At 37.1% G+C, this 25,350-nt stretch overlaps 1 protein-coding gene across 17 annotated transcripts in view; it reads left to right on the top strand.

The window, feature by feature from the left end:
• Positions 1-25,350, top strand: part of RABGAP1L (RAB GTPase activating protein 1 like) — a 668,256-nt gene that overhangs the window by 553,383 nt on the left and 89,523 nt on the right. The window contains exons 1-3 of one of the 17 annotated variants that reach the window (XM_070498050.1): positions 12,904-13,073; positions 14,056-14,264; positions 15,454-16,196. The exons of 9 other annotated variants lie outside the window; for them this stretch is intronic. In XM_070498050.1, coding sequence (XP_070354151.1) covers positions 16,086-16,196 — 111 coding nt within the window. In that variant the 5' untranslated portion in view covers positions 12,904-13,073; positions 14,056-14,264; positions 15,454-16,085. Of the gene's footprint in view, positions 1-12,903; positions 13,074-13,928; positions 14,265-15,453; positions 16,197-25,350 lie in introns of those variants that run through there. 7 more of the 17 variants (XM_070498051.1, XM_070498044.1, XM_070498049.1 and 4 more) reach the window with 7 other exon arrangements.

Below are 25,350 nucleotides of genomic sequence, written 5' to 3'. Positions count from 1 at the left end.
TCCCTGCTGCACCCCACTAAAAGCATTACTTTTTTCCCTCTTGGCTTTGTTTCTTCTTCCTTCTTATGCTCCTTTCTCCCTTTCATCTTCCTCTCATTTTTTAAAAATGTAGTTTATTTCGGCTTTTTCAGTTGCCTAAACCCTAAGCTTTGGTTTCTCATCTGTAAATCAGTAACTAGATAATAATCTCCAAGGCCAGTGCCAATACTCTATGTACTTGTGGTATTATGTACTTATGAATAAATGTAATTGACATATTTTTTGATAATAAATTCATCAACAAATCATGAGTTCAAAATGTAGTAGAGGAAAAGCTTTTCCTCTACCCTCTCAGGTTCAGTTTCTGGAAGCCTATCAATTAAACTGACAAAAGGCAGGTTCACAGGAGAAAATGCATATGTTTCTTTATCGATGTTAATTTTTTTTTAATTCTTTTCCCTTCTTCTCCCCAACCCCAGTACATAGTTGTATACTTTTTTTAGTTATGGGTCTTTCTGGTTATGGCATATGGGACACCACCTCAGCATGGCTTGATGAGTGGTGCTAGGTCCGCACCCAGGATCCCAACCAGTGAAACCCTGGGCCACTGAAGCAGAGTGTGTGAACTTAACCACTCAGCCGCGGGGCTGGCCCCTGATGTTAATATTTTTACTTGAATGGAGACTTCACAGAAAAGAAATGAAAACCCAAAAAAGTGGTTATACCTGGGGACTTGGATACCATTTAACAAAGGGCGATAAATTGTGGAGAGGTGACTAAACAAAGGAAAAGGAGATTTGGCCTTCTAGGAATTGTCAGTTGTGGGAAGATGACTAGAAATCTATGGGCACAACTAATGGTAGATAGGGGTTGTAGAGGGTGCACCAGTCCAAATGGAAATTTCCCCTACAAAAGGGAAATATATGCCCTGCTTTTAGGCAAATAGGGAGAGATCAGAGAGCTCCTTCTATGTTTGCTGTTTCTCAGTTGCTTTCAGCTCAAAATAATCTTTATGTCAAAGTGGCATGTTTTGAGGTGGCATATTCTGATCCCCCTCAGAAACATAAAAATCTGAAAACCCTTTAGAACCCTCCTATCTCTGAAATTAATGGATCCTACTTCATAAAACTGATTGATGAAGTTGAATATATATTCCAACATATAAATAATTAATAATGATGTATAATCAATACCTATAACAATGAGACACCACAGGGTGATTTGTCCGCAATTGATTTGTGATTTTCCAATTTTAAGAATATTTAATATCAAAACATCAGTTGTATACCTTAAATACATAAACAATTTTTATTTGTCAATTATACCTCAAGAAAGCCAAAAAACAAGAAGAACATTTAAATGTTCTAGTTGTAATCTATGAGGCAAAAACCTTGTCAAAGTAAGAAAGTTCTTTATAGATGTTAATCAATGATTTATTGATATTTTTCAGTAGGATCTGAGGCAACATCAGTAGGGTCTGAAATCATAGAAGTTACTTTTAAAAGTCTAATGGTTAGAGGTCAATTTGGGATAAAAAAAATAACCCCTCTCCTTAATTTTGATTTACTGTATGTCTGTGGTTCTCAATTCGGGACATTTTTGCCCCCCAGGGGACATTTAGCAGTATCTGGAAAATTGGAGGTTGTCACAAGCTTGGGGCATGGATATTACTGGCATCTGGTGTCTAGAGGCAAGTGATGTTGCAAAACATCTTAAAATGCACAGGACAGCTCCCTACAACAAAAAATTATCCATCCCAAAAGGTTAATAGTGCCAAGGTTGAGAAACTTCTCTATATGCAACTCTGTGACTCAATATAAGAATTCTACAATTTGGAATCTCTACTCATGTTTAATTCTAGTAGGCCTTGAAAACAAAATAAAGAACATTGACACATATCTTAGACATGAGTATCATTACAAACTGCTTGCTGAGTCTTGGCTTTTTATCTGGACAATTAGATTTTCACAATGGATTCTTGAGTTTGGCCTGAGGCAATGTTATTACTATGGGAAAGCAAAAAAGAAAGCACTCAAGAAATCCTGCTAAATATCTTAAATGTCTCATCTGAGCAGGTTTAAAGATAGAGTAATTCTTTCATAGACAACAATTCTTACATAATAATATGCTTCAAAGTGGAGTCATGGACTGTTAAGCTAAAGTAGACTTGAACCAATCATTTAGTCCAATGCTGTTGTTTTAAAATAAAATAATCTGCCTATCTAAGCTCACATGGTGTTTTGGTTACAGAACGCAGACAAGGCTTGATTACAACCCAGACGCAAGGCACTTCCTTCTCCTCCATGAAGATATTAATCACATTTGTAGGTTCTTTTTATTGGCTCATTTATTAAAGCCGACCCTCACTAGCCTCTGAATCAAGCTTTGCTCAATGTGGACTGTAAGAAAACTCAGGGAGGAATTGATTTTGTGAATAAGGGATTTTGCAGTTGCAACCCTACACCATTTACACACTTGCAATAGCATATCAGGGGAGAAGTGCAGGCATAGGGTGGGGAATTTTCCCTTGAATCCTCAAAATGATAGAACTGTGTTCCACTTCCTATCTTTTCTTCCCCCAGAGCAGTTAAAATTCTACAGTAATTTTCCCTTTGGTTATTTGCTTTTTTCTTTTTTGAAAAGTTTCCATTATTATACCTAATAGATTAAACAGCATTCCTCTTTACTCATTGAGTTGATATAGTAAGATCTGTAAAAAGAGTTATTCCAAAATGTTAGCATTAAAGATTTTTCAGGGATCTGGTAGTTTAAGCAGTGTCATGAAGATGTAATTTCGTGTTACAATGAGAGAAAATTTTGTATCGGTACAAACCAAAGTTGTGACATACCCTGAAACTGGGGATTAGAGGAAAATTCTGTTAGAGAAAGAGATCAATGGAGCTCATTGTTAGTAGTAGTAATTGGAGTATCCTGATCTGATTGAATTTGAGATGTTCAAAATAATTAGGCTGTTGAGTGTAGAGGTGAGTATAATGATCACCGTTTAAATAAAGTTAAAATATTAATGTACTAAAGTACCATCTCATTTGGTGCTAGAGGAAAAGAAAATGTTTAACCAGTAATGCAAAAGTCACTAAACCTCTCTTAAGCCTGATTAGCAAGTTAATGCTTTTTCCTTTTTGCTTTTCAAATGCTATTCCCTAATTTTGCACTCAATTTGTCTTTTTCTGAAAGCCTACTAATTTCATGTGCTTTAGCCTTACAGAAGAGAACGTTGCTTAGCAACTGCCAAAATAACTAATAAGCCTATATGTAGTAAAGGCTTAAAGGATTTATTTTAAATTTACATATTTCTTTATTGACCATTAAAACCAAGAGAAAGTTGTTTCACTTTTAATTTCTTCTTATTTCTGCATTTTTTGTTCATTTATATATGAGCTGTTTGTAGCAAAAACAAAATAAAAAAACACAGTATATTTAACATGAATGTCTCTTTTCTCCCATCAACTGCTTCGTAACATTACTCTGTGTTCTTCATTTGCTTTAGTTATTTTTTTCCAACAGAATACACTCTCAATGATATATGCTGGATAAAGAAATGTTTTCTAATTCATTGGAGACAGAATTCTACAATATTGCTTTTTAATGCTAAGAAGCTTTTTTTTTAGAGGAAATATAATAAGGTTTTAGGAAAGGGAAATACTTGGAGATTAAATTGAAATGGTTGATATTACCTATAATGGTTTTATTTTTTGGTTATTTGGCCCGCTCTGAGCTAAGGCTTTTGGGGTGGGAAGTGGTGCTGTCACCTTGCAGTGTCCTCTCAGACTACTGTTGCTTAGCCTTGGCGTGTTCACTTGTCAGAGGTTTGTCTTCCCACTGTGACATACAAAGCTTTATTACTATCCAAATCTCAGACCTATTTTCTTCACTCTGCTTCTGTTCAACTGCCCTGGGTAAAGACAAAATACCAGTAAATTTGCTTACTATTCTTTTGTATTCTGTGGTGTTGTAAAGTTACAGATCACTTGTACAAATATATTAATCATAAAAAGAGCATGGGCAGCTTATATTAATAGTGCTAAGGCAGTCTGCATTAAAGAGAAACTGTGCATGCAGCCACTAATGCTGCACTTCTGTGTTTACAAGAGCAGATAATGGGCAAATTCATTTTATTCTTTATAAAGTTTGATACCAGAACTTTTTGCATAACATTAAGTTTATTTAGCCAACCTCATGAGCCATTTTTCCTATAACGTCCATTTAAGCAGTTCTGTATACATAGGATTGGAAAATTGAAAGTATTGATAAAATGTTTGATAACTGAAATTTTCAAATACTGAAACTTTTATTTATTTTAGCTATTAATTTCAATTTATTCCTGTAACATAGTCATTTGACAATGATTTGAAATAACATCCACCAAGTAGTCACTAATTAGAGTTTTTCCTTCATTTCCTATGTTTGTACTCTTTGGAATAGAGATACCAATAAGTAGTGTGAGGTGTCAAAGAACTAGTTGGCTATTAGGAGAAGCAAAAGGCATTATTATTTACATTGTCGACAAAAATAATCCATAATCAATCTATAAATGAAAATTTGGGAGAGTTTATTCTGAGCTAAAATCTGAGGACCATGGCCCAGGGCCTTTCTTCCCAAAGGAAGAAAGGGCACCAAAGAAGTGGGTGCACAGAGTGGTTATATACCCCCACACAGGATGTTTCGCATATGATTGAAATGTCCCTTTTACAATAGTCGCGAGACTGCTCTATTGGCACAGCGATTGATCGAAACGGCAGGTGGGTCTGCTGTCTCAGTAAACACAGCAGGGTGGCAGGTCGTTGTCTTGAGCTGGGTGGTCACAGGTGAGCTGGGTGGTCAAAGGTGAGCACAGCAATCAGTTCCTAGCCTAAGGAAAGATGCTTATCCTTAAGGAAATGCCAGTGTGGGGGGAAGTTGCACCTTTGTCTTAAGGCCATTTGTTCTTGCCATAGTAAATGTTTTAAAGCAGATATACAATGCGTGCTCAATAGCCACAGTCAGGCCCTTTTGGAAAAAACAAAATTAGGCCGAATTAGGTTTATACCAAATGCCTTCCTCATATACTCCAGTATATTCATATACTCCAATATATCCTATTGCTTGCCATTTCAATTTGTCAACATAAATTAAAATTCTTCACAAATCATTAATAATTAATATGTGTTTATATTCAGTTTTACAACCTGATCATTTATATGGATTTCTTTTTCTTTTTTTCTTTCTTTTTTTTTTTTTTTTTTGAGGAAGATTAGCCCTGAGCTAACTGCTGCCAGTCCTCCTCTTTTTGCTGAGGAAGACTGGCCCTGAGCTAACATCTGTGCCCATCTTCCTCTATTTTATATGTGGGATGCCTACCACAGCATGGCTTTTGCCAAGCGGTGGGTGCCATGTCTGCACCCGGGATCCGAACTGGCGAACCCCGGGCCGCCGAGAACTGGAATGTACTAACTTAACCGCTGCGCCACTGGGCTGGCCCCTGTATAGATTTCTAATATATAAACCTTCCCCTGGACTAAGCTTGTTAAAGTAACTTTTTGTTTTACCATCATTTCAATAATAGTTAAATGTTGGTCATTTTAGTATTATAAATCATAAGTTGGTCATTTTAGTATTATAAATCATAATTCATATTACATTGCATATTTAAAATTCTCCACAAATGCATGCTAAGTTGAATATAAGACACTAGCCTTATAACAGTTTTGAACATTAGAAATTTGTATTTAAAACTACACTGAAGATTTCATTACTGGATAATTAGGACAACATACTAAGGAATGAATAGCTACCAATTTTAGATATTGACAGAGTTTTGCTTGTTTTGCCTCTGATATTTTTCTGTATCTTCACTTAACTAGTAAACAGGTCTTCTTCACCTAAACATTTGAAGGTTTTCTTAGATTCCAAATGGACATTTTAAATAAGAAAGAGGTATCACAGAATATGTATGTCCTGATGCACCTAAGAGCCAATACTATGGCACCAGCCTTTGAGAAAAGAAAAGGCTTTATTGTGAGGTGGACTGGCAAGGAGACAGGAGGCAAGGCTCTCATATCTGTCTCCCCGATCCAGGATTTGGGGCAATATTTAAGGAATTAAGAGGGGCAGGCTGGTATGCGGAAGTGCTGGCAGGATAGGTTTCAACTGGAAGGACTTTCAACATTTATGGTAAAGTGTGGAACGGAGCTTTAACACTGGATCTTCCTGGACAGTGGACCCCTTGCTTCTGATGAGAGTCTGGCTTTTGAGTTCTGGTTGTGTCCTGGTCCTTTGGTTCTGTGAGAGGAGAATCTTTTGTTCTGGGTGTTATTTCAGGTCAAAATTTTCTTTTCTGAGCATGCTCCAGCTACATGACATGCAGTTTTGTCTCCTTGCCCCTGCAAACCTTTTTTTTTTGAGGAAGATTAGTTCTGGGCTAACATCTGCCCCCAGTCCTCCTCTTTTTGCTGAGGAAGACTGGCGCTGAGCTAACATCTGTGGCCATCTTCCTCTGCTTTAAATGTGGGACGCCTGCCACAGCGTGGCTTGCCAGGCGGTGCCATGTCCACAGCCAGGATCTGAACCAGCAAACCCCTGGCTGCCAAGAAGCGGAACATGGGAACTTAAACCGCTGCGCCACCAGGCCGGCCCCTGAAAACAACCTTAACATGCTGTTGTTGATAAGATCAGTTTAAACTGATGCTGTAGTTACAATCATATTAGAATTTGTGACTGAAAATAAACCCCTCGAGCAGCTATGTAGGCACTAATATTATCTTTGAACTTTCTGCTTAGTTTGAAGTGTAATTAAAGCATAAGGATTTTAGCTGTTTTTATGATCTTCATGATATTGGAGAGATATTCTCTGTGATGATACTTTATGGCAATTCTTAAACCTGAAGTGACCACTTTTTGGGAAAATATTTTAGATTGAACATAAAAAATAAACTCTCATTGAAATAAATGAAATTCTGCTACGATGACCACTGTTAAAAAATTAAGACCCTTCAAGGCTGGCCCCGTGGCCGAGTGGTTAAGTTTGCACACTCCACTTGGGCGGCCCAGGGTTTTGCCGGTTCAGATCCTGGGTGCGGACATGGCACCACTCACCAGGCCATGCTGAGGTGGCGTCCCACATGCCACAACTAGAAGGACCCGCAACTAAAAATACACAACTATGTACGGGGGGCTTTGGGGGGAAAAATAAAAAATCTTTAAAAAAAAAAAAATTAAGACCTTTCTATTATTTTACTCTTAGCCATTTTACCAATTTACTGTTGCTCTTAAATCAAACAAAAAGCCGATTTTTAACCTCATGAAGCCACCATTGACAGAGTGTTCAAGGAATGCTGCCTCAATCCACAAAATATTTTCTATTGTAGCAGACTGTTAATATATGCGTTGCACTTGTCAGTAGATTGCTTTCAGTCCTGTCTTTTTCTTTATATTTGCAAACGGCTTATAAGTAATACTTAGATGCAATATGAGTTTTTTTCATATTTTCAATATACAGTGATATAATATTAAAAGCAAAATATTAAAAGAAGAGAAATACAGAGTCCAGCTTTGGAAATGTAAAAGCTTCTGTTTCAGGATCTCCAAGTTGAGTTTACTTTCTTCTCTCTTGAATTCATCTTATGATGAACCTGTTGTAAGTCGGAAAAAAACTACAGAGCCTTTGTAATCACATATTTCAGTTTTAATTATAGCTCTGATTTACTAATGGTGTGACCTTAAATTACTTAAACTGTAAGGGCAGTGGTTTTCTCTTCTGTAAAATGGGGATCATAAAACCAGCTTTATAGTGTTGTTGTAAAAACTAAAAGAGATAATATAGGGAAAGCTCCACTCCAGTTCAGTAGGTGTTAAATGTTACTTCTCTCCTCCTTTCTCCTTCACCCCTAATCAAACTCAGTTGTTATCTTTGAAATGAAGTGGATTACGGTTTTATTGGTCATTTCTAAGCTCTCAGATAAACTGCTACTCTAAACCACTGCATAGGATATTTCTTTTGACTCTAAGGTACAAATGAACAGTGGAAAATCTTATTATAATACAATTATAAAGAAGGATTATGTATTTGCAGATGATAGCCCATAGTAACAGTGTTTTGTTGATCAGGTTACAACAGATGAATATCGTTATACAACAAATGCTCTCTTTGTTCCCTGTTCTTGTCACAATTGCTCAATTTAATGAGAGGTAATTGATTAAACTCTGTTTGCATTGTAGTCAGGAAACTGGAGAGGGCAGCTAAACCAAGGAGATTCCACACATACACATATCAATCTTTTTACCTTCTCTAACCCATCTCAGTTATTTCTGACAGAAGAACTCATGTAAATTACCAGATTGCTCCCAAATAAAGCAACATCTAGAAAGATTTCATTGCTTGGGGAAAACTGGTAGAGGATTGGAGTCGTGTGACACCTTTTATTTTCCTTCCTGGATTTTGATTAATTGGACAAGGAAATAGAAAATGGAGGCATTGACTGTTTTCCTGTATACTGAAAACACCCCTTACCTCATTTCTCAAGGTTATAATTCCCTCTTCTCTTCAGTTTTTGGCAGATAATTTTCATCTCCAGACATAATTTTTATTAATATTGATAATAACAGCAACTAACATTAATCAAACACCTCCTATAGCCAGGCGGCTTACTAAGGACTTGTACATGCATTATCTTATTCCTCATAGCATCAGCATTGTTATTATTTCTCATTTTATAGATGAGAAAACCAAGAGTGAGACAGCTTATGTAATTTGCTCATCGTCGCACAGCTAGTATGTAGCAGAGTCGAATATCAAACCAGGTTATTGTCAACTCTGGAGCCCATGTGTTAGCCATTATATGCTACGTACTTCATCTGATGGCAAAATGGAGGCTAGAATGGCAGAAACCCTATGGTCTTCAATGACTGCCCTTGGCCTACACACGATATATTCCAAATTTGTTGACCTGATATTTGAAACCTACCACAGGACAATTCAAATCTGCCTTTGAAATCTTATCTCCTACTGTACCCAATATCAGTTCACCACTCTGGCCAGGCTAATGTTATTTTCCCTGCAAAAGCATTATTTCACTTTGCCTATCAAAACCCAGCCCATCTTTTCCATGAAGACTTTCCCGTCTGTCTTCCTTCTTTTACAATCCTAATACCACTTTTTATTGCCCTACTTGACAGGCGTAGTGTGTTGTAACCTAACTGTGTGTGGTGAAGAAGATGTCAGTGTTTGAGAAGCAGTAGTAGTGACCGACACATGGCTGATTCTCAGAATATGTTTGCTTACTTCCCTTATCATTCTTTAGTGATGAAAGGCATGCACTTTGGAGCCAGACGTACTTGTTTTTGAATCCTCTCAGCTCCATTTCTAGCTGTGAGAGTTGAGTCAAATTACTAAACTTCTCCACACTTGAGTTACCTCATCTGTAGAAGGGGGATAATTGTAGTCCTAACTCATTGGCTTCTTGTGAAGATTAATTAAGACGCTGTGCCTAGGACATGGTGAGTACTTACTAAATAATAGCTATTATTAGTATAAAAGAATTTTTAGTTTATATTAGTCATTATTATAACTGAATTATTTGTTACTATATTATAGATTTTGTAAGCCTCCCTCATGTACGTTGGTTTTTTTTAAATTGAGATATAATTCACGTGTCAAATTCATTGTTTTTTTGTTTTCTTTTTTTTGAGGAAGATTAGCCCTGAGCTAAGGTCTGCCACCAGTCCTCTTCTTTTTGCTGAGGCAGATTGGCCCTGAGCTAACATCCATACCCATCTTCCTCTCTTTTGTATGTGGGATGCCTGCCACAGCATGACTTGATAAACTGTGTGTAGGTCCACGCCCAGGATCCAAACCAGTGAACCCTGGGCCACCAAAGCACAGCGTGCAAACTTAACCACTGTGCCACCAGGCCAGCCCCAAATTCATGAAGTTTTTTTTTTTTTTTTTTTAATGTTATGATAGATTACAACCTTGTGAGATTTCAGTTGTACATTTTTGTTAGTCATGTTGTGGGGACACCACTTCCCCCTTTGTGCCCTCCCCCCACCCCCCCTTTTCCCTGGTAACCACCGATCAGATCTCCTTATCAATATACTAACTTCCACCTATGAGTGGAGTCATATAGAGTTCGTCTTTCTCTGACTGGCTTATTTCGCTTAACATAATACCCTCGAGGTCCATCCACGTTGTTGTGAATGGGCCAATTTTGTCTTTTTTATGGCTGAGTAGTATTCCATTGTGTATATATACCACATCATCTTTATCCAATCATCAGTTTCTGGGCATGTAGGCAAATTCATGAAGTTTTAACTGCAGGATTTTAGCAAAATCCACCCCTGCAAGCTGTCTATATATGACCTACTGCAGGGACCTGAGGGTCCACTGGAAACGGAGTTATCCAGGCTGGGTCACCAGCCCTGCAGGAAGAACTTGAGACAAGTAAACACTTGAATGAAAAGTAGTTCACACTTTAGTTGCTGTTCCCTAACCTACATTCTAATCTTGTGAAAAAAATGAATCTAAAACATCATGAATGTGGAATGGTTTGATTTGGTTGTTAGTAGAACTTAAAAAAAAATATTTGAATATTTTAGAAACTAAAGTTATTTGTAATTACAATTCAGTTGTGTATTCTCAAAATGAGACAAGATGAAGCATTACACATATTTTTAGATGTGTCAGAAACCATCCTCGTCTGGGATGATAGCAAATGTTAGTGAATGCTTAGGAGCACTTGAAACACTTATTTTTGGTTACCTACCATTTAAGTGAACGTGTTGTGTTAAAAAACAAAATTCAACTTTATTCAACAATTTAGAATTAATTCTAAAGATCTTATTGGCTTTATTCAACAATTCATTAATTGGGCAGCATCCAATCTAGCAGATAAAAAGGAGCTCCAAGGAGCTGTACAAAATGAATGACTTGTATGGATAGAAAGGAGCGCGAACAAGGAAGTTGTACTAGGCAAAAAAGTGGTTATTGCAAGGTTACTTTCCTTTAGGGGATGGTAGGGGTCTATCAGACAGATTACCTAACTAGTGCTGATCAGGCAATTCCATTTCTGGGAGAGCCAAAACTAATGAAGTCTCTGGTGACATGGGGCTTAGCTAAGTGACTCCATTTTCAGCCTCTTGTCTTGTTTTTAACAGTTGGCCATGGATTTTAGAGTTAGAAATGAGGTAAAAACCTGAACTGTTAAAGAGTTGCAGCTACTCTTTCATAGTCTGAAATCTACCTCACCCTCCTTCTAAGCAAGTATTTATGTCCCACTGGTTTCTCTTTTCTTAGTTTAACTCTGGGGACTTCTTTTTTTTTTTTTTCTTTTTAAGAATCTATGTTTTCTGAGGTTTTGAATTTGCCTAGCAATTGCTAGGAAAGATAGGAAAGATAATGAGCTGAATGGCTGGAATTTGACACAAGTATAATGGTTTTCTTTATTTACCTTTGCATGATTTTAAAGAGAACTAAGATTTCGTTTATTTGTCTTTTATTACTTTTTGTTGTTTTCCTTTTGTAAAAAAACTGTGTGTGTTACTGGACTATTCTGAAATCCAAGATATTCTGAAAAGCTTTCTTCTATTGATACTTCTATGGTTTCTCATTCTCATCTTATCTTTTGCTCTCCCACTTAGAACACTTGGGTTTCGTAATGTACGCTCCTAAATGTAAATAGGAACCTACTTGGAATATTGGTTTTCTGTGATTAAGAAAGTACTTGTAGAATTTTGTCTTTCTCATAGTTCTTTATCTCTATGTCAATGTCAGGAACATTTTGTGAAGGTCCCTTAAAACTGAATCATGTATAATTCATGAATGTTTATATTGAATTATTTAGGAACATCTGTAAAGATGTCCATCATTGATTAGACAAGGGCCGCTGGAGGAGGAGCAGGCTCTGCAGGGCTCCGCCCATACAGGTGGGGGACATAGAAGACCTTTCTGCCCTCTAGACTGTATTTCTGTCGTGGTGGTTTTGTCCTCCTTTCCATCTTGTCCTGATTTTATGGCTGTTGTGATGAGAATGTTCAACAATTAGAGCGTGAGGCGTGGGAAAAGGGTTTTACTGCCACTCTTGTGAGGTGGGATCATTTTGCAATGCTGTGCCATCTTTTTTAATGTATTTGCTGCTTTGAGTGGTGGATAACAGAATACTACTCCCATGATAAAACTAACTTTGCTTTGCTGCATTTGGGGAGAACACAAAGTAGAAAAATGTTCACATCTTATTCAGGCTTTTCTTTATTTTTGTTTTGGCCTTTTCTAAATTTGACACTGGAGCATGGATGTTCCCTGAAGGCCAGGAATGGAATGGCTTATTAGACCCATATCACTTGACACATATCACACTGACACATGTCATTCAGTATGATCCAGGTAAGTTTTTGTAAAAAGTAACAATCCTAGAAGAATGACTGTTGGAACAAAATCAGCTATCAGAGTGAAGTCTTTCTATGTCAGATCTTTAAACAGCATTTAAAAATCATTGAAGATATTTTATTCATTAAAATTTTCTTAATGAGATCTAGAGAGCCTTTTGAAAATTATTTCGTAGCCAGTTTGCCTCTGACTAGAAAGACTGTAAAGAGTAACTAATAAAAAGTATAACAACTGTCATTGAATTCTCTTTTATAGGCAAAAGAGTTGATATTAGAAAATCCAAACTAGGGTAGAAAGTAGACTGTATTTGTTGGGCTACATTGTAGCAACCCTGGAGGGACTTTCTTAACATCTGGGATTCAGGTTACCCTTGTTTTTTATTCTGAAGGATATTAAAAAGGTTTTTCCACCTTCAAATCCCCCAATAAGCCTATTTAGTGGAGGGAAATAGGACACATTGCTTTTGACTCTTTCTGAGTGTGCGTGAAAACTTCTGATCTGCTCCATCCCTCTCAATTTACATCGCCATGAGGAAATTGAAACCTAGAGAGGTCAAAAGACTGGCTCTGGGACAGACAGCTAGCTAGTTCCTGCTTGAACCGGGGACCATCTCTTGATTACCACTGATGCCTTGTTTTCTGCAGCCCATTTGATACCCAATCTCCTGGTAAATTTTAGCAGCAAATGGTGTTGGTGGCACTACACCCCTTGATCTCAGGTAATTCCCACCCCTACGCGTTTTTTTCAGTGGAGTTGGGTGGTGTGAAGTAGATGCCTGCAGAAACTCAGGTGGAAACAATCCTAGGACATAGTGGGTCTTAATTCATCAGTGAAAAGGCAACAGTGTAAGAAAGATGTTTTGCAAGGGAGTCAAGGGCTATATGTAAACATGACTGTGTACAATGGCTCCTGAAGTTTGGGAGGGGGGTGTTGTAACTGTTGTTTCTGAAATTGGAGATAATGTTTTTAGGAAAAGAGAAAAAGCCAGTAAACAGACAGTTGTTTAAATAGATCCTCAGTTTTAAACAAGTATGCTTTTTGTTTAGAGGACAAATATGCATTTAGTTGTATGAGAAAAGAAACATTTGAATTTCTCCTTCTCAGAGTCTGGAGGAACATTTTAAGGGTGACAAAAAAGAAGGGTACAAATCAAATTTAGGGGGTCTTTGCGCTGGAAAATGTATGCACTGTGGCTATGGGAGAGGACCTTTTGCATTTGAAATGAAATGAAATGTTAATAATTCTAGTCACTGTGGCTAATTAGAACAATGTTTTGAAGGTAATAAATCAGAAGCTTTTAAAAATATGTAATTGTTTACCTAAGAACTTGCGTGGAATTCTAAAAGGACTAAATTATTTGAAGTTGTTAGCTTCTGTTTGTTCATGTAATTTTTTACAATCTCTATAGCCTTTGATTATGATTTTAAAAACGTTTTGTGCTCTTATAGCCCTGATGCCATGAACGTTTTATGAGTTTAATGCACGGCACCTTAACTATTTGATGTTGTTTTCCCAGTCCTTTTTCTGCTTGGATTATGAGTGTTCTTCTTAACCAAGAAGATTACCTATTGTTACACTGAGTGTGCTCTCCCAGGGTGCATAGGCAACTGCTGACTGCGGTTATAATTTGTGTGCCCCTGGGCGGTTGCCAGCAGGAAGTAAGGCATTATGGGAAGTAGTTTCTTTACCTTCCACAACAGGTGTCTTTGTCAGTGCACCTTATTCAGATATCAGTGTGGAAGCACTGAGTCACTGGAGCAAAGAGAAATAGGAAAGCAAGAGGAGTTGCTTTCACATCTAGAAAATGGTGCTGCAAGATCAATTTGAAGTCTTCTGGTGCTAGTGAATGCCTGCAGAGGTGCACAGTATCTTTAGAGTACTTCTGAAAAGATAACGAGGAATTTAAAAGGTATGAACTGCCTGGATGCCTTATAATACCTTGTCTCCTGATTATCATTTAATTCTTACCTGGTTAGTCAGCGTTAAGATAAATGTGCTGGAAAAATTTTTAACGAAAATAAAGCTTAAAAGACAAAGCTTCATTGTAGAAAAAAACAAAGTAAAAATGCTTTACCGGCTCCAGCAAGGGTCAAACACAGTTTGAAGTTGTTTTAATCTTGAGGATTTATTTAAAGTATTGCATTTTCTGTTTAAATAAGCCTCTTAGAATTGCTTCTGTTTCCTGGCAATAAGGTGTTTTTCCCTCCTTCCTCCTGTGTGTGTGTGTGTGTGTGTGTGTGTGTGTGTGTGTGTGTTTAATCTAGAATGCTGTAGCAGTTGTTAAACTCTCCTAATCACATTTAAATAGAACAAGGTACTGTTTACGTAATCAGTTAATTTAGGTGAAGATACTTTAGGAAAACAAGGAAAATAGACACTATAAATCTCATTCTAAGTTTTGTTTGTTTTCTGAAAAGCGAACTAACTGAAAATAATACTGCTATTGGTAATTGGGACTAAAAGTTCCAACTAGTATCTGTATTTAATTGTAGACAAACATTGCCAAATTGATTTCTACTTCCGACAAATAATATTTCTCATAGCACTGCAGTGTCATAATCTACAAAAAGCCGGGAAATGTTGGGAAAACAACTTTGGGAGAAGCTTCATCTGTCCTCCCCTTTTTTATTTGCTTAATTCTTTTCCTCTGGAATTAGCATACATTATATTTCCTGGTAATTTAGGCAACCTTGTAATGATAATTATGGGCAGCTTTCAAATTTTTCATCAGGGCACATGGAGGTTCATTTACAGTCTCCACTTGTACTGGTGGGCTAAGGCACCAACGGTTCATGGCTGTCTGCTGATTTGGGTAATTAAACCTTATCTACTGATTTGGGTAATTAAGTAAATAATTAAACCTCTAAGCTTAAAAATAAAAGATGAAGAGAACTTTTATCTGTGACAGAAAATCAGTCTAGAAATGAGACCTTTGTGTTGTTTTCTGAATAATAACAGAAAACTTATTTCTCAAAATCAAGAATTCTGTTTAAAATATTTGTGTTTATGGTTTTTTAGTGGGAGAAGGGGAAATGATTATTGATACTGCAGTCCCTGTTTCATTTTTATATTTTGGTACTTCTTTTTTTTTTTAACAGAAATGCTCAGAGGGGAAAAAGAATCTTTTTTATTCATACTTCAGGAGATAATTTTTAACTGCACCAAGAGTTTGATAAATTCTGAAAAACAAAAGGTTACCATCTATTTTCTGGGAGTGTGAAAAAATAAGCAGTAAGAAAATCTACTTCTGCTCCAAGAAGAATCTTGATATAATTAATACTGAAGTAAGAAGATAAACTTTAAACATTTCCACCAAGAACATAACATAAATCATTTTTCGTGTTTTTGGGGGTTTTTTTGTTTCTGCCATAGGATATTTCTAGTTAGGAAAATTTTCTTTATTTCTCTTTGTGAAGTTTAAAGAAGATTTCCAAAAACTGAATTTTCCAGCCGCTGTGTTAAGAATGCAGAAGGTGTTTATAGTGTATACTTCCTTCATAGATAAGAGACCTCCTCTAGTTTTCTACTGGGGGTGAGTTGCTAGCCAAGCCTGTGATAGCAGCTGTTTTTTTTCTCTTTTTCTTTTTTTCCTTCTGGATTTTTGACACTCCACCCCCTCAAACTCAGGTGGGTGTGTGCATTGGCACTGAGCTGCAGTAGGATTTTTCCTTGGATAGTCTGGCCTGAAGCTGGGGCAGCAGCTGCTGCTGTGGAAAGGCCAGCTGGCAAGATGATGGAAGAAATCTCCATTATGGTAGCCTATGATGCCCATGTTTTCAGCCAGCTGCACGATGAAGACTTCCTCACTAGTCTGGTGGCCATCAGCAAGCCCAGGTCTATGGTAGGTGGTACCTTGCACACTACTCTGGGGCTCTTTGTTCTTTTCTAATATGATATTTATACTCCTGTAGCAGTTGAGGCATAGCTTCCTGGGAGTTAAAGTAGAAGTATTGCTGTTGGCTTTGTGTTACAGGCTGCGACAAGGTCTACAGGTTTCCAGTGATTTATTTACATAACTAAACATGCTAGTACATTTAAGCTGTCTTAGGAGGAACACTTAGGTTAATGCTTTTATACGTAGTGAGGTTGAAAGGAGTTTTACAATGCCAGACATTGCTTTGTCCCACATGTTTGCCTTGTGGGTATGTATATGATTATTAGGTGAGGGCTACCTACATTTACCTCCATATAATTCAGTCTTTTTGTAGTGGAACAGTTTGAAGTGGAACATTTTTACCAGTGGGTCATAACATTGACATTGAGAATTGAACTATCTAAAAGACAAGTAACTTTCAAAGTTTTTAGATTATTACTAAGAACTATTATGAAAATAACTTCTAGTATAATTTTAGTTTGTATTTAATTTTATTTATTTATTTTTTAACTATTCTTCAAAGGTCTTATTGTGTATATCCTGGCTTAATAGAAAAATGAAGTTCTTGCAAATGTTTGTTGTTTCTTCTCTGTAGATGTCATCCTCATAATGGCTATTGAGTTTAAGATATCACACCCTTTGAACAAACTTTCCTAACTGCTGTTGTAGTAACCTCTTATTCATTATATTTGATAGTACTCATCACAAGCAACAGAATGAGAGTGTATCATAAGTTGTCTTACTGGTATGAAACCCTAATTCTCTACATTAAGGCATAGGAACCTTAAAAACGTAATATGGCAATTTCTTCAAACAATAAATTGCAGTGACAAGAATAAAGGGGGAACTCATAGACTGATTTAAAAACACTTAAGGGTTCTATCAGCCAGGTACAGTGTACTGGCTTTGTTTAGATGCTGATTTGAACAAACTATAAGAAACATCTATAAGGTAATTGGGGGAAATTTGACACTAATTAGGTATTTAATGATATTAAGAGAATTATTCAATTTTTTATGTAACAGTGATATTATGATTATGTTAAAAATGATGATTTAGAGATACATATTGAGATAGTTACAGATGAATGTCTGCAAGGATTCAAAATGATCCAGTAGAGGGGTTGGTGATGTGGATGAAACTAGATGCTATGTGTTGATAATTGCTGAAGCTGGGAGTTGGGTACAAAGGGATTCATTATACTCCTTCCACTTTTGTAGATGTTTTATAGATGCAGTTTAAAAGAATCACCAAAAAAAATAGCAGAAGCAAAACAAATACAAAACCATAATATACTTCTATAAGTGTTTATTAATACAGAAACATCCAGCCTACTGCATTCTTTCCCTATTTAATATAAAATAATTTCTATTTTTATACTTTATTACATACATTATATGGAGATTATTGCCAGCCCTTAGTTAACCACAATATATATACCAAGTCAGGATAGAATAAGTCCATGGTTATGGATAATCTTTAAATTTCATTTTAGCCATGAATTTCATTGTGTTCCACCGTGGAAGCTTATCCAAAGAATTGAGATTTCTAGTTCATTTCTTTCTGATGGTCCTATCAAGATCCTCTTAATGAGTCTGAGCCGATATTCAAAAACTTGCAGGAATTTTCCAGGCCAAAAAGGAGAAGAAACAAAAACAGAGAGATGTAAAGTGGCACATTGCAGAGGACAGGGGAGGTGGAAGAGGTAGGCAGTGACCGAGTCATAGAGAACATCCTGTGCTCAGTAAGTAGAGGACATTGTGTGGGGGATGTGTGTGTGTTATACATGCCCATGTGCAGGAGACAGGGAAAGAGAGAAAATGAATGAATGAGTTAATTAATATTAATGTTCTTACTAGGGAACACTCTTCCATTTATAGATATGTGAATATTCTATATATTGACATAAATTATGCCTTGATGCAACTTCAGCTCCCATAAATAACCCTGGAGCTTATTTGATAGGAAATTTGGTCACTAATGGAAAGCCTCAGAAGTATGATAAAGACACAGAATATTGCTCTGTATACCAGACTTTTAAATAATATAGATGTTGGGGCATTTAATTTAATTACACAACTTTCTGGAGATATTTTGTTTTCTTTATCAGATTTGAAATTTAAAAGAGTTGACTGGTACGGTATTTTGGAGGTGATATTTGGTTTTGGTTCATCTGGAAAAGTTATACGAAAATTGTACTGAGCTAAAATATTTATCATTTGCTTTTGATTCCACGTTAAATTTTTGCTTTGTCTGAGATGAAACCTTTAAAGAGTCGTATGAAAGAGATAAATATTCAGATTTTCTACAGTATAAAATAAATTGCTTCTCAGTCTACTTTATTACTGCACTGTGAAGCAAATTACATTCTTGCTAACAGAAAATCCTCTGGGTTTAGGTTGACTATTACAAAAGGTATTTAGAAGCTTTCTTAGTACAGGATTAAATATCTTTCTGTGATTGGTCTTTGTTTCATAATGGGAGATATTTTAATTCCTTAAATGGTAAAAATCCCATTAAGTACAGTGGTTTTTGGTGTGGACACTGAATCTATTATTGTTCTTAAGTAGCCCTGTGACTTTATGACATTGCTGATGGAGACTCATAGTGAAAAGTAGTAAAATAATAATTGCAAGCCATTATACACACAAGACTGAAAGAAGATTTGACAAAACAATACTTACTGTTGCTACATGTGATGTATTCTGTTTTCTTTCTCTTCCAGTCTATTTAATTGTTTAAAGGCTATTATGAGCCACTAAATTGATTTCAGAAATGTCTCGATCCATGCTTTGGAAAATATGGCTATATCCTCATTTAAAAATGAATGACACTGCAAGAAAATCACAGATTCCTTTATACAGGTCTCTTTAGACAAATCACAGATAAGAAAAAGGGATAAGCAAGCCAAGCATAACTTCTCGTCTTTCAGATCATCCACACACACAGAATAAGAAATTACCCAGACCAATACTCTATTTACTAAGATAAACTAAACAAAAGCCTAGAATTGCCACTAGCCCAACTTAAGAACTTTTTAATTACTGCATAAATAAATTGGCATGCAAAGTGAAAATCCAATATAGTCAAAATGACTCCAGAAACATTTAGAAAGGTGGCATTGGCCACAGTATTCCTGCCTACCCTTAAATCCAACAGATTACTTTTTCTTTGTTCACTGGCTGAAATTGACTGGCTTGCGTTTTGAGACAAAATTGCACCATTACCCCATACTCCCCCTCAATACCATGTATCTTTAAATTTATCATGAGGTGCTCACACAGGAGTAATAACCACCAAGGGAGGGAGTCTGTGAGGTTTTCCTCAGTCAGGGCCTTCTGTCTCTGAGTGGAATGGCCAGCAGTTCTCTTGAAGCACCTCCACCATTCTCAGTTATTTTTATACCTGACTAGTATAAATAAAGGGAAAAGATCACACCTGTTACATTTATTATGCATTCTAAAGGAAGCTTTGGATAAGTATTTAAATTCAAAATATGTGATTTAATTTTAAACTGAACAAGTCTAATAACCAATGCGTACTCTGTCAAACTTGAATATTTCAGGTTAAATGTTAATTTATTTTCTGCTGAATTATTTCAACTTTTTCTATAAAGTGATTATGAAGGGAACATTGCTTTCCAACGCATGTTAGTAGAGGTCAGTATGTAATATTACAAACATTTTTTGGTTACTACAGTGTACTGGGTATAAATAGAATATCCCTTCCCTCAAAGATATGACGGTCAAGTAAAAGAGAGAAGCAAAATAAATATTTATGGGAATGGTATTTGCTCTCATAGGGTAGAATGAAGTGGAGAATAATTACAACTGACTGAACAGTGTGGAAGAAGCCTTCACAAGGGGGTAGGAGCACTGAAGTTAGGCTGTGAAGGTGACCAGGTGCTTGCCAGCCAGTAGAAGCAGGTAGGAGCTTTCTGAGCAGGGGGAACAGCTTGTGCAAAGGCTGAGAGCTTAACTATTTGAGGGGCCTTAAAGTTACACAGTCCTCACTTCAGGTTTCACATCTGCTATGTACTGGTTAGTTACTTATTTTCTCCAAGCTTCAGTTTCCCCACCTGAAAAATGGGGGACATAGTGGTACTACCTCATTGGATTACGTAAGGATTAAATGAGATTACTCCTAAAGTATTTAGCACAGTGAAAGTGCTTACTAATTGTCTCCCCTTCTAACAAGGAAAGGACTATTCAAACTGTTTGAGAAGGCCTAAAGGAAGGAGTGGGATGAGTAGATAAGGCACCCTAGGAATGTGGAAGGTGGAAGGGGATGGACAAAAGAGAAAATGGACTAATTGAGTTACCCTGGTGAATTACTTTGTTTGATTAGGGAATCACTATCAGGATATCAGTCCTACAGGAAACTTGAAGCCTTCTGCCCTGAAGGTGGAGCAGAGGATCTTAGGTTTGAGCCTCTGGATGGTGGAAAGGCAATGTAGAATCAATGGGAGAGGTTTATATGGGCCAAACCATCTGCTGAATAGATGTAATGATTACTGCAGCACTAATCCGGCAGTCATGGACTGACAGGGCCACATTGCCCATGGAAGAAGTTTTAAACGACATTACAACAATGCAGGTGAAAAAAAGTTGACGAGTGTCTGGATTTAGACACTTAACAATGACAGTGTGATAAAGAAATTAGTACACACATGTTGATTCGTTCTTGCAGGGAATAGATGAAGCAGTATTGCTTAGGAAGAGGTAGCAGCTGATCTATATGAGAAGAATAAATGATTGAGATAAGTTGAAAATTACTGTAAGCTTCCCACCTTATAAAATTGGAAAGATTATTGTTGTGTCAACTTAAATGGGAAAGTTGGATATCAAGAATGTAATGGAAAAAAGATGGTCCATTCTGGCTTTACCATGTTCCACATCTAGAAATTCTAGGTCACAATGTTACTGTAAGAGACTTGGTGTTCAGTGGTTGGAAGACTATTCGTTAGCAAAAGCTGTTTACCCAGACTAACGCATGTCTAGACTGTATTGGCACTGGATATATGTTCTTAACTGACAGATACCAAAATAGCGGTGCTGTGCCAGCAAAGGAAGGGAGCTTTTTCAGGGAGCTACAGTTTCTCTGTTCTATAAATGGGAGATGAGGGTAAGCATTCTGAAATTACTTCCTCCTTATCAGGTTGGCATATAGATTTCATCTAGCATGCCATATCTAAAAAAAAAAAAAAAATTCAGAGCAATTCCATGTGCCAGATGGGGAAAACAATGAAATCAATAAAATTATTTCTAAATCTTCAGTGTATATACATTTCAAATATTGATTAGAATAAAACATTATAAGAGGGCAGGCTCCATGACCAACTGGTTAAAGTTCTGCACGCTCTGCCTCAGTGGTCTGGAGTTTGTGGGTTTGGATCCCAGATGTGGACCTACTCCACTCATCAGCCATGCTGTGGAGGCATCCCAAATACAAAGTAGAGGAAGACTGGCACAGATGTTTGCTCAGGGCTAATCTTCCTCAAGCAAAAAAAAGAGGAGGATTGGCAATGGAAAGGAGGATTGGCAATGGGTGTTAGCTCAGGGCAAATCTTCCTCATAAAAAATAAAATAAAAAATAAAAACAGACCAAAAAAACCCAACATTATAAAACCAATTAAGATGCATTCATATTTTTAAAAAATGTTATCTGAATCATTTTTATTCTCATTGTTATTTAGTGTGTGTATATTTTGGCAGTTTCAGTTTAGTACAAGGAGCCAAATCTTCCCTGATTTGGTTTATCAGTTCTGATATGAGTTCAGGTTCTTATGGTTGCAAGTAGTAAAATCTTGAGCTATCTTAAACAAGAAAGGGAATTTATCATATGGACGCCAGGGTGTGTTTCTTTAAATGCAAAGGCAGGAGTTCAGCTAGGCAGCAGAGCTGGTACCAGGCTGATGCTGGCAAGCATTCTCCCTGTCTCTTGCCATCTAATTAACTTCTCTCTTTGCATCTGCCTTATTTATCTGTCTTCCCCAAGTTCTCTGCTTCGTTATTCCCCTGGCAGAATATGGCTGCCAGGCAGCATCCGGATTTACAGTTCTCTCATATGCAGAGAGTTGTGTTGCTATCCCTGAATCGCAACTCCAGATTCCTCAGGCAGAATCTGCCTGAGTGATGTTAGGTGAGATGACATAGTATAGAGCAGAGCCTGTGAGCATAGACGCTAAGTCAGCCTGGGTCAAATCCCACCTCACCTCCAACCAGCTCACTGACTTCAGGCAGCTTGTGTGACCTCTCTGAGCTTCATTTTTCTCATCTGTAAAACTGAAGACATATTAGAAGCACCTTATAGGATTGTTGTGAGAATTAAATCAGTTAATGCATATGAAGCACTTAAGAATATCTAGCACACAGCTAGAGGCGTATGTATAGGAGTTGAAGTTATTCCAGACTGATTCTTCCTTTACAAAATTATGAAATAAGAGAAGGTGAACTTTTAGCAAGACTTTATAAATAAATTCACCATCCAAACATTATTTAGGTTATTTTACTAATAAAAATATGAAATTATTAAACCAGCTTCTATAAAATAATTAGAACTTTTCTGCATTTAGTCCTGTTTTCGATGTGAGAAATGTTGAGTCTTTCTAGACTTGTTACTGGGGGTGGGGTTGATTTGTAAGTCAATTCAAAATATCTTTTTATGAAAGATATTATAAGAACAGTTGACATAAAACTTGTACATTAAATTTTTATTTCTCTGTTTTATAAAATCATAGCTTGTCCACATGGTTGAAAAATGTTACTCGAGGTTTTTGGTTGTTTTAGCAGCCAATGTTTGTATTCAATTTAGTGATCAATCAAAAATATTCGTTTATCTGCTACTGTCTACTGTGCTCTATTTTCGGCTCTGGGAATCTAGGTGTGAACAAGAAGACAGGTATCAATTGTGAATCTTATACTGTTTGGGGGAGAGGTAAGACATAAATAATAGCTGGTGATATCACTTATCAGTTGGTGATAAGTGTTATGTAGAGACGTAAAATGGAGTGATGTACTCAAAAGTGATTAATTGGATGCTTTATTTTGGCTTGTCAGTGAGGGCCTCACTGGTGTCATTTGAGATCTGAATGACATTCATGAGAAAATTGGGAAAAAGAGCAGCTCAGGCAGAGGAAAGCTCTAAGAGAAGGGCCCCAAAGTGGTGAAGAGCTCGATATATTGCAAAATAAGAGGGTCAGTGGGATGTGGTGTGCTGTGGTGTGGTGTGGTGTGGAGCACCACGAGCCAGGGGCAGACAGTGGTAAGAAATGAGGTTGGGGAACAAGTTAGGGGCCAGGTTATGATGTAGGGCTTTGTAAGCCAGAAGGAGTTCAGGTCTCATTCCTTGTATGATGTCCTTGTCCTTTAAAAATCTAATGAATCAGATTTTGGGCTTGGTTAACAGAAATTTAAAATGATGATTAAATTATTAGAGAAGCCAATATTATATCAAAATCTCACCACAGTGCTCAAGCTCAGTATGAAATCAAATTGTAGCATTCAAACTCAAGGACTCTAAGCTGATTTATAAACAGGATTTGTAACAAAACAAAACAAAACAAAAATAACACTGTAGGCCTGATTATTGTAATGCCTACAATAGGATTTCTAGCAGGCTGAAATATTGAAGAAGCTCTCTTATCTGACACAGTCAGGACCATAATTGGTTGCCTAATAGAAAAAGTTGCCTTGGGAAATGAAGCATAAAAAAAATAGTGTATACTGACTAACGTAAATGTTTGTTTTAACTTAAAACATAAATATGTATTCATTATCAATTTTGTTATAGAGCCCTTAATGCCCTTTCTTTGAATAGGAATTCTGAAATACATGATGCTTTCTAGTTTCAGTTTCCTTACGGGGGCAATGAATTAATAAACTTATGCAGCAATCTAATGCAGACTTTACAGAGTTTTTTTATAACTGTTTTTTACATCTTTGATGGTAGCATTGCCGCCATTTAATGTGACAGTGACTTTTGTATTTAACCACTCATCTTTGTCAAGTCTTTCCAGATCAGTCAGTTTAGTTTTTTATAGAAATAGCGGTTCAGTTTCTTTTCGCATTTATTTTATTATGAACATAAACATGTTTGTGAAACAGTACAATTAACTCATTTTTTTTTTTTAAGATTGGCCCTAAGCTAACATCTGTTGCCAATCTTGCTTTGCTGTTTCTTCTCCCCAAAGTCCCCCAGTACATAGTTGTATATTCTAGTTGTAGGTCCTCCTGGCTCTGCTCTGTGGGATGCTGCCTCAGCATAGCTAGATGAGTGGTACTAGGTCCTTGCCCAGGATCCAAACCCGTGAAACCCTGGGCTGGCGAAGCAGAGTGCATGCACTTAACCCCTCAGCCAGGGGGCTGGCCCCTCAGTTAACTCTTTTTTTAAGCATGAACTCAGTCGTGGGAATAGCCTAGTAGCCACAAGAGTTCAGCATGCTCAGAGTATTAGATTTCTTTATAGAGCAAATGGAGAGCATTAGTTAATCGGGCAAGGTTTTTAAAGAATATTTTTATCTTTTTTTTTTTTTGAGGAAGATTAGCCCTGAGCTAACTGCTGCCAATCCTCCTCTCTTTTCTGAGGAAGACTGGCCCTGGGCGAACATCCATGCCCATCTACCTCCACTTTATACATGGGACGCCTACCTCAGCATGGCTTTTTGCCAAGCGGTGCCACGTCCGCACCCGGGATCCAAACCGCTGAACCCTGGGCTCGCTGAGAAGCGTAACGTGTGAACTTAACCACCGCGCCACCGGGCCAGCCTTTATTATATTTTCTTAGTTAGATATTGCTGCACAGCAAACAACCATAAATCTCTGTGGCACATAACAATAAGCATTTATCTTTTGCCTTCTGAGTCTTTGGGTGGTTAGAGTTTAGCTGATCTTGGCTGGACGTAGCTGGGCATAGTTGAGCTTAATTAGCCCCGGGACCCAGATTTGGTTAGATCTGTTCCCCACCCCTCATTCTTCTCCAGTCAGCAGGCTATCTGGAGTGTGTTCTTCTCATGACAGGGTTTGAAAGTTCCCAGAGGGGTCAGTGGGAACATTTGATGCCTCTTAAAGGCCTAGGCTTAGAGCTAGCACACTTTGATTTCTGTCCATATTTCATTGGCCAA

The sequence above is a fragment of the Equus asinus genome, chromosome 25 (assembly GCF_041296235.1).
Source record: "Equus asinus isolate D_3611 breed Donkey chromosome 25, EquAss-T2T_v2, whole genome shotgun sequence".
Classification (NCBI taxonomy): domain Eukaryota; kingdom Metazoa; phylum Chordata; class Mammalia; order Perissodactyla; family Equidae; genus Equus; species Equus asinus.
Note: the sequence above shows the minus strand (reverse complement) of the source record. Positions and strands in the feature narration are given on the sequence as shown.